This window comes from Symphodus melops, assembly GCF_947650265.1.
Source record: "Symphodus melops genome assembly, contig: scaffold_252, whole genome shotgun sequence".
NCBI lineage: Eukaryota > Metazoa > Chordata > Actinopteri > Labriformes > Labridae > Symphodus > Symphodus melops.
This window is the reverse complement of record NW_027636746.1, coordinates 5,668-19,112: the sequence shown is the minus strand read 5'-3', so window position 1 is coordinate 19,112 and position 13,445 is coordinate 5,668. Positions and strand designations below refer to the sequence as shown.

The 13,445-nt window shown below is 44.6% G+C and overlaps 1 protein-coding gene across 1 annotated transcript; it reads left to right on the top strand.

Moving 5' to 3' along the window:
• The first annotated feature begins 542 nt into the window (after window positions 1-542).
• Window positions 543-3,718, top strand: nkx6.1 (NK6 homeobox 1). The gene is made up of 3 exons (XM_079372865.1): window positions 543-1,346; window positions 1,461-1,633; window positions 2,965-3,718. The coding sequence occupies exons 1-3, from the start codon at window positions 788-790 to the stop codon at window positions 3,226-3,228; spliced, it is 996 nt and encodes a 331-aa protein (XP_079228991.1). The 5' UTR covers window positions 543-787; the 3' UTR covers window positions 3,229-3,718.
• The last annotated feature ends 9,727 nt before the right edge of the window (window positions 3,719-13,445 follow it).

Here is a 13,445-nt window from a genome sequence, read left to right as displayed (position 1 = left end):
TATTGCAGTCAAAAGAATATCAAATAAATAAATACCTAAATAAATACCTCAGGATGAAAAACAGTTGATCTCTATTCATAAATATGACGTCATTAATAAATGATTAGCTGAACTTTGACTTTCTTCACAGATTCTGATCATAACATGAAAATCTTATTTTCATTAACTGATTTTTTTTTTCGTTTATACTTCCTGTTTGTGGAGTTTGAAAACATTTTTATGAATAAATTAATAAACTGACAGAAATTAAAATCATGTATTTAAATAAAGAGTGGACTCATCGGATCCCAGCGGTGATATCAAAGGTTACAGGTGTTTGGTTCAACCTGTCACGAGCTCTTCTTTCTACAAACATCAGAGTTTTTTTTGTTTTTTTATCCGATCAGCAAATCAGGAGGCTTCCCTAAATCTATACACCCCTACGTCACGGGGAGGTCAGCCAATCAGGACAGAGACACCCCCCCGTTCTCTGAAAGTTTGGACTTTAGCTCATAGAGGATCTGATCCGGTTTTATTACCTCTGCCTGAGGACCAGAGAGGACCCGGACCCGCACAAACCCGCATAGGCCCGCACAGACTGCGAGGAAAGATCTGCTGTGAGGAGATTAATTTTGATTTTTGTTTGACCAGAGAAAACTCTCAGGACTCACCTGGTCCTGGTCCTGAGATGGGCTTGAGTTTCGGAGCGGAGCGGCTTTTGGTCCAGCTGTAGTCCGGACTGTGCCCCTCAGCCCCGCACGGTCCCGGCCCCGCGCAGCCCCGGTCCCGGCCCCGCACAGCCTCGGTGATGTTAGCGGTGGGTCAGATGGACGGGTCCCGACAGAGCGCCTTCCTCCTCAGCCCCCCTCCTTTAGCAGCTCTGCACAGCATGACGGAGATGAAGACCCCCCTGTATCCGGCCTACCCCCTCTCCTCCCCCGGACACAACTCCTCCACCTCCCCGGCCACCACCTCTCCTAACCCGGGCGGCATGGCGGGTTCCTCCCCTGGCATCAAGAGCTCCGGGGGGATGTCGTCGGGTCTGGGCTCCCCGCAGCAGAGCTCCTCCGCCACCCCGCACGGGATTAACGACATCCTGAGCCGGCCCTCCGCTGCTGCTGCTGCGGCCGCCGCCGCCGCCGCCGCCTCGTCCTCCGCGGGGATCCTGTCCAGTCTGCCCCGGTTCAGCAGCCTCAGCCCCCCGCCTCCACACGGACTCTACTTCAGTCCCGGGGCCGCCGCCGTGGCCGTGGCCCGGTACCCAAAGCCTCTGGCGGAGCTGCCGGGCCGGACGCCCATCTTCTGGCCCGGAGTGATGCAGAGCGCGCCGTGGAGGGACGCCCGGTTCGCGTGCTCAGCGCGTGAGTGTGAGTGAGACTAAAACCAGATCAAATGTCTGATAAATAAAAACAATCAAATGTTGAATTCTTGAAGTGTCCTGGTCTGGTTCTAACTCGTGCTCTCTTCCTGTCCCGGTTCAGACCAGAACTCGGTGCTGCTGGATAAGGACGGGAAACGGAAGCACACGCGGCCCACCTTCTCCGGGCAGCAGATCTTCGCGCTGGAGAAAACGTTCGAACAAACCAAGTACCTGGCGGGACCGGAGCGCGCGAGGCTGGCCTACAGCCTGGGCATGACGGAGAGCCAGGTGAAGGTGAGCCCGGGACACACACACACACACACACACACACACACACACATTTAAATCAAATATAATAAACAGTCAAGTCTTTATTTGTTGTGTTTTTTCAGACTCAGAAAAAAAGATTTTTAAATATAAATAAAAGTCTGAAGTGTTTTTATCAAACTTCCTTTAATGTGGATTTTTATATTTCTCCTTTGTTTGAAGAACAATAATTAATATAATAATTATCATTTAAATAACAATTAAAATAATAATGATCATTAAAATAAACATTAAAAATAATAATGATTATTAAAATAATAATTGTAATAATGAGCAGGTGAAATTAAACATTTTCAAACGAAAGATCAGATCCCACAGACTGAGGAACCAGTGAAACCAGTGAAACCAGCACACACACTGGGAACGAGACTGATTCTATTTGAACTAATGTCATATTATCCTGCACGTGCACGAGCTCACCTTTAATGTAAATATCAAATCCTTTCATTCACTTTTATATTGAATGTGTGTTTTTGATTCTGAAATCAAGTGGAAGGTTTTAAAGGTTTTAAAGGTTTTAAAGGTTTTAAAGGTTTTAAAGGTTTTAAAGGTTTTGGAGGTTTTAAAGGTTTTGGAGGTTTTGGAGGTTTTGGAGGTTTTAAAAGGTTTTGAAGGTTTTGAAGGTTTTGGAGGTTTTGGAGGTTTTAAAAGGTTTTAAAGGTTTTGGAGGTTTTGGAGGTTTTGGAGGTTTTAAAAGGTTTTAAAGGTTTTGGAGGTTTTGGAGGTTTTGGAGGTTTTAAAAGGTTTTGAATGTTTTGGAGGTTTTGGAGGTTTTGGAGGTTTTAAAAGGTTTTAAAGGTTTTGGAGGTTTTGGAGGTTTTAAAGGTTTTAAAGGTTTTGGAGGTTTTGAAGGTTTTGAAGGTTTTGAAGGTTTTGGAGGTTTTGGAGGTTTTGGAGGTTTTAAAAGGTTTTGAAGGTTTTGGAGGTTTTGAAGGTTTTGGAGGTTTTGGAGGTTTTAAAAGGTTTTGAAGGTTTTGGAGGTTTTGAAGGTTTTAAAGGTTTTAAAGGTTTTGAAGGTTTTGGAGGTTTCTGACATTTTGAACTCTTCTGGATTAAAAACAAACAAATTGTCTTTCAATGAAACATTTTGTGTTTAATTGAAAGTGTTTTAAATGTGCTATAGAAATAAAGTGGATTGGATTTCTTCATTGTTTAGTTTTGAGTTTTGTTCGGACTTTATTTTTCCCTGTCTGTCCGCTCTCATGTTTTTATCTGACCCGGGTTAGACCTGACCAGGGTCAGACCTGACCTCGGTTCAACCTGACCCCGGTGTGTGTGTGTGTGTGTGTCTCGTGAAGGTGTGGTTCCAGAACCGGAGGACGAAGTGGCGGAAGAAGCACGCGGCGGAGATGGCGACCGCGAAGAAGAAGCAGGACTCGGAGACGGAGAGACTGAAGGGGGGGTCGGACGTCGAGGACGAGGACGACGACTACAACAAACCGTTAGACCCGAACTCTGACGACGAGAAGATCACCCAGCTGCTCAACAAACACAAACCGGGAGCAGGACCCGGTCCGGGCCACGGGCTGCTGCTGCACGGGTCCGAGAACGACAGCTCTTAACTCGGAGACCCGGAGACTCGGAGACCCGGAGACTCGGAGACTGGAAGACCCGGAGACTGGGAGACATGGAGACTGGGAGACTCGGACTCTGTTTGTGGAAACGAGACGGACTGAGGAGTTTTTAGTTTTCCTGAGGAGCTTCAGGCCGGACTCACAAGGAGCTCAGCGGACTCTCAAAGGCCTAAACCGGGACAGACCGGAGCGGCTCGGCTCGGCCCGGCTCGGCTCGGCTCGGCTCGGTTATTCTTGTAAATAATCCGTGAGTTGTGAGATTAGAAATGAATAATTTAAATGTTTTTGTACAGACCACTGCTCCCAGATCAGATCACACTTTATTTTTAGTTCCCTCAAACTTCTCCTGCTTCCCAGCGGGTCCCTGAACGCAGCACACGCACCTGTACACACGTGTTTTTATTTATATGTGGAATGTACCTGACAGGTAAATGTAATGATGCACTTTTATTTAATAAAAACACCATGATGGACTCTGGCCACGCGCACTAGTTAATGACACGTCATTAATTCATTAATGACGTGTCATTAATTTATGACATCACTTATTCCTCAGTTAATGACGGACAGTTGATCAGCCTCAGTAAAAACAAACGTCACGTTGATTTGATTCTATTCATCATGAGGATTGTTTCCTGTCGGCAGCTCCGACAAAAAGACTTTTATTTTATTTATTTAATTTGTATTTAAGACAGTTTAATTTTTAAAGTTTATGAATATTTCTGTTTCCACGGAGTGACTCCAGAATAAAGCAGAAACAACATTTCATTATAAAACAAATAAATAATTCATGAGAATAAACATTTTTCCTTTGATGTAAAAAAACGGTTTTAAGTTTTAAAAATCTAAATTTAATTGTCGACCGGAAGTCAGAAACAAGCGATCACGTGCACTTGATAAAAGCTTCTAAACGATTTTAACTTGAAGTGACACAAGTCAGAATATTTGGAAAAAAGAGGATAAAATGATGAACCGTCATCGAAACATCTTTAAACATTTCCGGTGAGAATGTTAAAAAATAAAAATCATGTCATTATTGTTTTTATTTGAAATGTCTGAAGAAGTTCACTGAGAGAAGTCCAACAAACCAGCCTCCTCATAGATCATTATTATTATTTTTACTATAATAATTATTATTGGTATTAATATTATTATTATTGTTAAATCACAGATCAGCTCGTTCTGGACTCATTTTACAAACATTCAGTCGAATAATTAAAATATTCAAATAAATTCATTTGTTTAAAAAACCTTTCATCAAGTGTCATTTAGAGTCAAGAATGTTATTTATTATTATTTTAGTTATTATTATAGTTACTATAATGATTGTTATTATTATAGTTACTATAATGATTGTTATTATTATAGTTACTATAATGATTGTTATTATTATAGTTACTATAATGATTGTTATTATTATAGTTACTATAATGATTGTTATTATTATAGTTACTATAATGATTGTTATTATTATAGTTACTATAATGATTGTTATTATTATAGTTACTATAATGATTGTTATTATTATAGTTACTATAATGATTGTTATTATTATAGTTACTATAATGATTGTTATTATTATAGTTACTATAATGATTGTTATTATTATAGTTACTATAATGATTGTTATTATTATAGTTACTATAATGATTGTTATTATTATAGTTACTATAATGATTGTTATTATTATAGTTACTATAATGATTGTTATTATTATAGTTACTATAATGATTGTTATTATTATAGTTACTATAATGATTGTTATTATTATAGTTACTATAATGATTATTATATCTGTTGACTCAAACTGGACATCAAAAAATCACTATAAATCTTTTATTATGAAAGAGTCGAATTAAAGACATGTTTTACTTTGAAGGTTACAATTATAAAATAGATTAATTATGAACTGTTAGTTATCTGAGACACATGAATTATCCCTCTTATTTTGAAGTCATTTTTGGGCTTTTTTCAGGTCGGGGGGGGGGGGGGGGGGGGGGCATGAGAGAAACAGGAAGTGATGTGAGGAGAGAGCGGGGCGATGTGCAGGGCAGGGCCGAGGTCGGACTCGAGCCCACGGCCCACCGCTGATGACGACCATAGCTTCCGTACATCGGGCACGTGACATAGCCACGAGGCCATCGCTGCCCTAAATGATCAATTTAAATATTTATTATCAAAGAGTCGAAGACTTGAAACTCGCTCTTTTATTTTGAAGGTTAAATTCAGCATCAGAAGTTCTGAAATCACGAAATGAAATAATTATTTCTAATTAATTATCGACCTCTGAGACGTTTTCAGTTCAAACAAACATTTAAAATCAGAAGACTTTTTTTATTTGATTTGTTTTTTAATTGAAAGATTTAATTGATTGAATTTCCTGCGTCTTATTTCTTCTTCTCTGGTTTTTTAATAATTAATCGTTACAACAATGACCAAATAATTTAAAGGATAATCAATCCATCAATCTCTCGATCAATAATCTGTTCATCACGTCGTCATGGATACTGCCAGACTTTGTTTGGAGGCCTGAACGTTCTTCTTCTCTGGTTCCAATAACAGCAGAAACAGAGACTTCTTCTATGGTTTTTACTGTCAGATGGTAAAGATGAACCACCTGGGTCTTTAAACAGAACCCCTCAGAGTCCTGGAGGGGGGGGGGGCTTTAAACAGAACCCCTCAGAGTCCTGGAGGGGGGGGTGCTTTAAACAGAACCCCTCAGAGTCCTGGGGGGGGGCTTTAAACAGAACCCCTCAGAGTCCTGGAGGGGGGGGTGCTTTAAACAGAACCCCTCAGAGTCCTGGAGGGGGGGGTGCTTTAAACAGAACCCCTCAGAGTCCTGGAGGGGGGGGGGCTTTAAACAGAACCCCTCAGAGTCCTGGAGGGGGGGTGCTTTAAACAGAACCCCTCAGAGTCCTGGAGGGGGGGGTGCTTTAAACAGAACCCCTCAGAGTCCTGGAGGGGGGGGGGGTCTTGAAAGGTTTCTGCGACTGATTAAAGTTATTTGTCTTGAATTAAAAACACGTCTCTGATGTCGGATTAATAATGAAACGATTCGTTGGGTTCAGAAATGAAAAACAGATAAATGGATTCAGTCACTCGTCAGTGAAGAACAATAATTGACTAATATGACTAAATTAGAAAACTTTATTCGTAACAACAAACAAGACGATCACTGATCCTTGATTTAGAAATGAGCTCATGATGTGAACTGATCTGGATCGAGCTTTTTACCGCTCTGTTGTAAACCATCGTCACCGTCATGGCGTCCGTGCTGCTGCTGTCCAGGAGGCTGAAATAACCACGCAGTGCATGAAGAGAGAAACAGTCTCTAATGATCCTCAGTGTTTCAGTCCTGCTCACCATTTCACATGAGCCCACACGGGAAGATTAAAGGTCACATATTACCCAGAATCCTCTCCTCCGTCGTCCTCTAACATGTGTCTCTAGTCTGTCTCCAAACCCTCCAATCATGAGAAAAGTCCATCCTCTCCGTCTTCCGCCTGCTCAAACAGGCCGTTTGGAGATGTTCCCTTCATGACATCACAAAGGGCAGTAGCCCCTCCCCTTCATGACATCACAAAGGGCAGTAGCCCCTCCCACAGCTAGGTGTTTGTTCTGCCCTCTGAGTCTGCCTTCTCACCGTAAACAATAGGACATGGAGCCAGAAAGCAGCGAGTACACCCGAGCCCTTCCAGAGAGGGGGCGTGGTCAGACACAGCTCATTTACATATTTAAAGCTACAGACACAGAAACAGCCTGTTCTGAGCAGGGCTGAAATAGAGGGGTTTATAGACATGATCAAATACAGGATCAGAGTGGATTTACAACAACACACTTCACACACGTGTGTTTATGGCGAGGTGATGTTTAGTCCGTTTTGTCGACCGGAGGTGGTTAACGCCTCATGAAGCGCTCACTCAGTCACTCCTGGTCACGTACGTTCCCTCTCCCGTCAAAAATTCGGAGGTTTGTGACTTCGTCGTCTGTGAGTGTGTTTTGCTTTGGCCACAGTGAAAAAGAGTTCCTGCATCTGTGCGAGAATCGTGTCCTGGTTAAAGATGAATCAACAGGAAGTGGCGGTGAGAAGCTCCGACCTTTACGTCCATGTGTGACCTCGTCAGGAGTCAGAGCGAGGTACGAGGCGTGTTATCAGTGTGAGAAACAGGCGGCCGTGCACAGGCTCAGTCTCAGTCCCACCTGTTGTCCTACCTGTTGACTCCCTGTGAAGCGGCTGTGACTAATGTGTTAGCGTTAGCCGCGGTGGATAAAGAGCCCATTGACGAGCTGAGCGCGTACTACAAGAGATTACACCCAGGACATGTGTCTTATCTGCTCGCCGCCCTGCTGCAGGCCCGAGATAAGGAGCGCCGGGGGAGCCTCCATTATGAGGAGCTCACACAGCGGCTCGTCTTCCTCCTTCACACACTTTCATGGTTGAGTGGAAACATTGTGTGAGGAGGGCCCTGAACGCAGCACGCTCTCAGAGATAATCAGCCGCCCGCCGGGTGTCACAAGAAACTCTGCTAATTGTTCTGTCTGCTCCAGCAACTTAACCACGACTTACAAGCATGTGTGTGTGTGTGTGTGTGTGTGTGTGTGTGTCTGTGTGTGTCTGCAGTCCACATTAGATCACAACGTTGTGTTTTACATTTTTTACACATAAGACAAAATCTGTCTGCAATTTTTTTTGCAACTAAAATAAACAAATTACCAAACATGGTGGCTACAACTTGGTTTTTTTTTTTTTCTCGCCATGGTATTAAAGTGTGTGTGAGTGTGTGTGTGTGTGTGTGTGTGAGTGTGTGTGTGTGTGTGTGTGTGTTTACAGCAGGTGCAGGAGCTCACCTGCAGACTGAACACACTCCTGAGGGTGGATGATGTGTTATCAGCTCAGTGAGTATTTATTCAGAGGTAATCTCCTTTAATGATGTCTCACCTCTCTGCAGGAGTCTCACACACACACACACACACACACACACTCACACACACACACACACACACACACAGTAACAATATATTGAAGATAATCCCAGGCAGGGTGCATGATGGGATGTCTCTTTTCTTCGCTGTGTTTGATGCTCAGAGATACAAAGCGGATTATTTTCAGTCTTTTTTTGGACATTGACTCTTCGACTGTTTCTGACTCCGCCTCATTAATCCGGCCCGTGCAGGTTTAATCCGGCCCGTGCAGGTTTGATCCGGCCCGTGCAGGTTTGATCCGGCCCGTGCAGGTTTGATCCGGCCCGTGCAGGTTTGATCCGGCCCGTGCAGGTTTGATCCGGCCCGTGCAGGTTTGATCCGGCCCGTGCAGGTTTGATCCGGCCCGTGCAGGTTTAATCCGGCCCGTGCAGGTTTGATCCGGCCCGTGCAGGTTTGATCCGGCCCGTGCAGGTTTGATCCGGCCCGTGCAGGTTTGATCCGGCCCGTGCAGGTTTGATCCGGCCCGTGCAGGTTTAATCCGGCCCGTGCAGGTTTAGTCCGGCCCGTGCAGGTTTAGTCCGGCCCGTGCAGGTTTAATCCGGCCCGTGCAGGTTTGATCCGGCCCGTGCAGGTTTGATCCGGCCCGTGCAGGTTTGATCCGGCCCGTGCAGGTTTAATCCGGCCCGTGCAGGTTTAATCCGGCCCGTGCAGGTTTAATCCGGCCCGTGCAGGTTTAATCCGGCCCGTGCAGGTTTAATCCGGCCCGTGCAGGTTTAATCCGGCCCGTGCAGGTTTGATCCGGCCCGTGCAGGTTTGATCCGGCCCGTGCAGGTTTAATCCGGCCCGTGCAGGTTTAATCCGGCCCGTGCAGGTTTGATCCGGCCCGTGCAGGTTTAATCCGGCCCGTGCAGGTTTAATCCGGCCCGTGCAGGTTTAATCCGGCCCGTGCAGGTTTAAAACTCCCCAGAAGAACCCCCCCCTGTAACTGGAGCGCTCGAGGCCTCCTGCAGGACGGACGCAGGTGAAACGGGGCCTGCTGCTCCTCCTGCTCTCTGAATTGAGCGGGTGGGATGGGGGGGCTAAGTAATGACAATATGAGCACCTCCAGTCGACTCTGGCAATGAAAGAGGCTGCCCTCATCACCTCACTCTTTTGTTCTGAATTTTATTAGCACTAGCCGCGCTAAAATAACCTGTTAACACGAATCATAGTGCAGCAATAATAACCTCCTCAATCATATTTTAAAAGTCACGTCAGGCGGCCGCAGTAATTCATCTCTATGCAAATATGTGTCTGTCAGCCCATTAGAGTGCTGCTGCAGCCTTTTATTAAAATGCATCTCTTCCCGCTCACCACTTATAAAACACGAGCCCTGTTGCACAAGAATTATAGCAACTATTAGGCTAACATATGGACAGCATGCACTCTGCAAATAAAAGGCTGCAGATAAAGTGGCAGGGTCAGGGAGGGGGGCAAACACTTAGGAAATGGCACCGCAGTAATAGATGGTGCAGACCTGGAAATCAAGGCCTGATTAGACTTCATTGGGGGGAGGGGGGGGCGGGGGGGGGGGGGCTGGCATTAGTGCCACCACAGAGTCATAAAGTGAGGGGACAGTAAAGCGGTGATAAAGAGCATCAGGCCTTTAATGAAATTAAAACAATGGAGAGGACGAGGAGGCGGTGGCGTGCTGCAGGGGGCGTGCTGCAGGCGGCGTGCTGCAGGGGGCGTGCTGCAGGGGGCGTGCTGCCGGGGGCGTGCTGCAGGCGGCGTGCTGCAGGCGGCGTGCTGCAGGCGGCGTGCTGCAGGGGGCGTGCTGCAGGCGGCGCGCTGCAGGGGGCGCGCTGCAGGCGGCGTGCTGCAGGGGGCGTGCTGCAGGCGGCGTGCTGCAGGCGGCGTGCTGCAGGCGGCGTGCTGCAGGCGGCGTGCTGCAGGCGGCGTGCTGCAGGGGGCGTGCTGCAGGCGGCGCGCTGCAGGGGGCGCGCTGCAGGGGGCGCGCTGCAGGGGGCGCGCTGCAGGGGGCGTGCTGCAGGGGGCGTGCTGCAGGCGGCGTGCTGCAGGCGGCGTGCTGCAGGGGGCGTGCTGCAGGGGGCGTGCTGCAGGCGGCGTGCTGCAGGGGGCGTGCTGCAGGGGGCGTGCTGCAGGGGGCGTGCTGCAGGCGGCGTGCTGCGTGAGAAACACAGGACTTCCTGCACATTCACAGGAAGTGAGGTCAACACACGACTGTTCACTTCTTCATCTGGATATTTAAAGGTCAACACGACCACGACGACCCCACGCTCTACACACAGACTGGGACCTCGTGTCCACACGGACATGTCTCACGCGTCGTCCACGCGTAGGAGGCGTGTGACCACACACTAGCCTAGCTTATGTGTTGCGTCGATGGCGTGCCTACGGCGTAGCGCCACGCTGTGGTTGAGCATTCGTAGTTCTGCGTCGAGGGAACGCGTTGCTCTGCAAGTCACCGCCAAGTCACCGCCAAGTCACCGCCAAGTCACCGCCAAGTCACCGCCAAGTCACTAGGGGGCGTGTCAGTGTCTTTGTGTGGTTCTTCACCTCTTCATGCATTCAGCGACCTCCAGCCCGTCTTTTTTAATATTTCTGAAAGCAACTGCCGGAAATGACGTTCTGAGCGGACCAATCACAGGCCTTGTAGTAATTTCTCATGTATGTAAGACAATAACAATAAAAGCCTGTCTACTGTAAAGGACTTAATGAAAGGTGTTAGACTTCATAAAGGACTTAGTGAAAGGTGTTAGACTTCATAAAGGTCTTAGTGAAAGGTGTTAGACTTCATAAAGGACTTAGTGAAAGGTGTTAGACTTCATAAAGGACTTAGTGAAAGGTGTTAGACTTCATAAAGGACTTAGTGAAAGGTGTTAGACTTCATAAAGGACTTAATGAAAGGTGTTAGACTTCATAAAGGACTTAGTGAAAGGTGTTAGACTTCATAAAGGACTTAGTGAAAGGTGTTAGACTTCATAAAGGACTCAGTGAAAGGTGTTAGGAGACTTCATAAAGGACTTAATGAAAGGTGTTAGACTTCATAAAGGACTTAGTGAAAGGTGTTAGACTTCATAAAGGACTTAGTGAAAGGTGTTAGACTTCATAAAGGACTCAGTGAAAGGTGTTAGGAGACTTCATAAAGGACTTAGTGAAAGGTGTTAGACTTCATAAAGGACTTAGTGAAAGGTGTTAGACTTCATAAAGGACTTAGTGAAAGGTGTTAGACTTCATAAAGGACTTAGTGAAAGGTGTTAGACTTCATAAAGGACTTAGTGAAAGGTGTTAGACTTCATAAAGGACTTAGTGAAAGGTGTTAGACTTCATAAAGGACTTAGTGAAAGGTGTTAGACTTCATAAAGGACTTAGTGAAAGGTGTTAGACTTCATAAAGGACTTAGTGAAAGGTGTTAGACTTCATAAAGGACTTAGTGAAAGGTGTTAGACTTCATAAAGGACTTAGTGAAAGGTGTTAGACTTCATAAAGGACTTAGTGAAAGGTGTTAGACTTCATAAAGGACTTAGTGAAAGGTGTTAGACTTCATAAAGGACTTAGTGAAAGGTGTTAGACTTCATAAAGGACTTAGTGAAAGGTGTTAGACTTCATAAAGGACTTAATGAAAGGTGTTAGACTTCATAAAGGACTTAATGAAAGGTGTTAGGAGACTTCATAAAGGACTTAGTGAAAGGTGTTAGACTTCATAAAGGACTTAGTGAAAGGTGTTAGACTTCATAAAGGACTTAGTGAAAGGTGTTAGACTTCATAAAGGACTTAATGAAAGGTGTTAGACTTCATAAAGGACTTAATGAAAGGTGTTAGACTTCATAAAGGACTTAATGAAAGGTGTTAGGAGACTTCATAAAGGACTTAGTGAAAGGTGTTAGACTTCATAAAGGACTTAGTGAAAGGTGTTAGGAGACTTCATAAAGGACTTAGTGAAAGGTGTTAGACTTCATAAAGGACTTAGTGAAAGGTGTTAGACTTCATAAAGGACTTAATGAAAGGTGTTAGACTTCATAAAGGACTTAGTGAAAGGTGTTAGACTTCATAAAGGACTTAGTGAAAGGTGTTAGACTTCATAAAGGACTTAGTGAAAGGTGTTAGACTTCATAAAGGACTTAGTGAAAGGTGCTAGACTTCATAAAGGACTTAGTGAAAGGTGTTAGACTTCATAAAGGACTTAGTGAAAGGTGTTAGACTTCATAAAGGACTTAGTGAAAGGTGTTAGACTTCATAAAGGACTTAGTGAAAGGTGTTAGACTTCATAAAGGACTTAGTGAAAGGTGTTAGACTTCATAAAGGACTTAGTGAAAGGTGTTAGACTTCATAAAGGACTCAGTGAAAGGTGTTAGACTTCATAAAGGACTTAGTGAAAGGTGTTAGACTTCATAAAGGACTTAGTGAAAGGTGTTAGACTTCATAAAGGACTTAGTGAAAGGTGTTAGACTTCATAAAGGACTTAGTGAAAGGTGTTAGACTTCATAAAGGACTTAGTGAAAGGTGTTAGACTTCATAAAGGACTCAGTGAAAGGTGTTAGACTTCATAAAGGACTTAGTGAAAGGTGTTAGACTTCATAAAGGACTTAGTGAAAGGTGTTAGACTTCATAAAGGACTTAGTGAAAGGTGTTAGACTTCATAAAGGACTTAGTGAAAGGTGTTAGGAGACTTCATAAAGGACTTAGTGAAAGGTGTTAGACTTCATAAAGGACTTAGTGAAAGGTGTTAGACTTCATAAAGGACTTAATGAAAGGTGTTAGACTTCATAAAGGACTTAGTGAAAGGTGTTAGACTTCATAAAGGACTTAGTGAAAGGTGTTAGACTTCATAAAGGACTTAGTGAAAGGTGTTAGACTTCATAAAGGACTTAGTGAAAGGTGTTAGACTTCATAAAGGACTTAGTGAAAGGTGTTAGACTTCATAAAGGACTTAGTGAAAGGTGTTAGACTTCATAAAGGACTTAGTGAAAGGTGTTAGACTTCATAAAGGACTTAGTGAAAGGTGTTAGACTTCATAAAGGACTTAGTGAAAGGTGTTAGACTTCATAAAGGACTTAGTGAAAGGTGTTAGACTTCATAAAGGACTTAGTGAAAGGTGTTAGACTTCATAAAGGACTTAGTGAAAGGTGTTAGACTACATAAAGGACTTAGTGAAAGGTGTTAGACTTCATAAAGGACTTAGTGAAAGGTGTTAGACTTCATAAAGGACTTAGTGAAAGGTGTTAGACTTCATAAAGGACTTAGTGAAAGGTGTTAGGAGACTTCATAAAGGACTTAGT

Excerpts from the sequence above, each read along its gene's own strand:
- nkx6.1 (XM_079372865.1), top strand. The coding sequence starts at position 788 with ATGTTAGCGGTGGGTCAGATGGACGGGTCCCGACAGAGCGCCTTCCTC. Across the intron at positions 1,347-1,460 it reads CGCGTGCTCAGCGCGTGAGT|ACCAGAACTCGGTGCTGCTG; the intron begins GTGAGTGAGACT and ends GTCCCGGTTCAG. Across the intron at positions 1,634-2,964 it reads TGACGGAGAGCCAGGTGAAG|GTGTGGTTCCAGAACCGGAG; the intron begins GTGAGCCCGGGA and ends TGTCTCGTGAAG.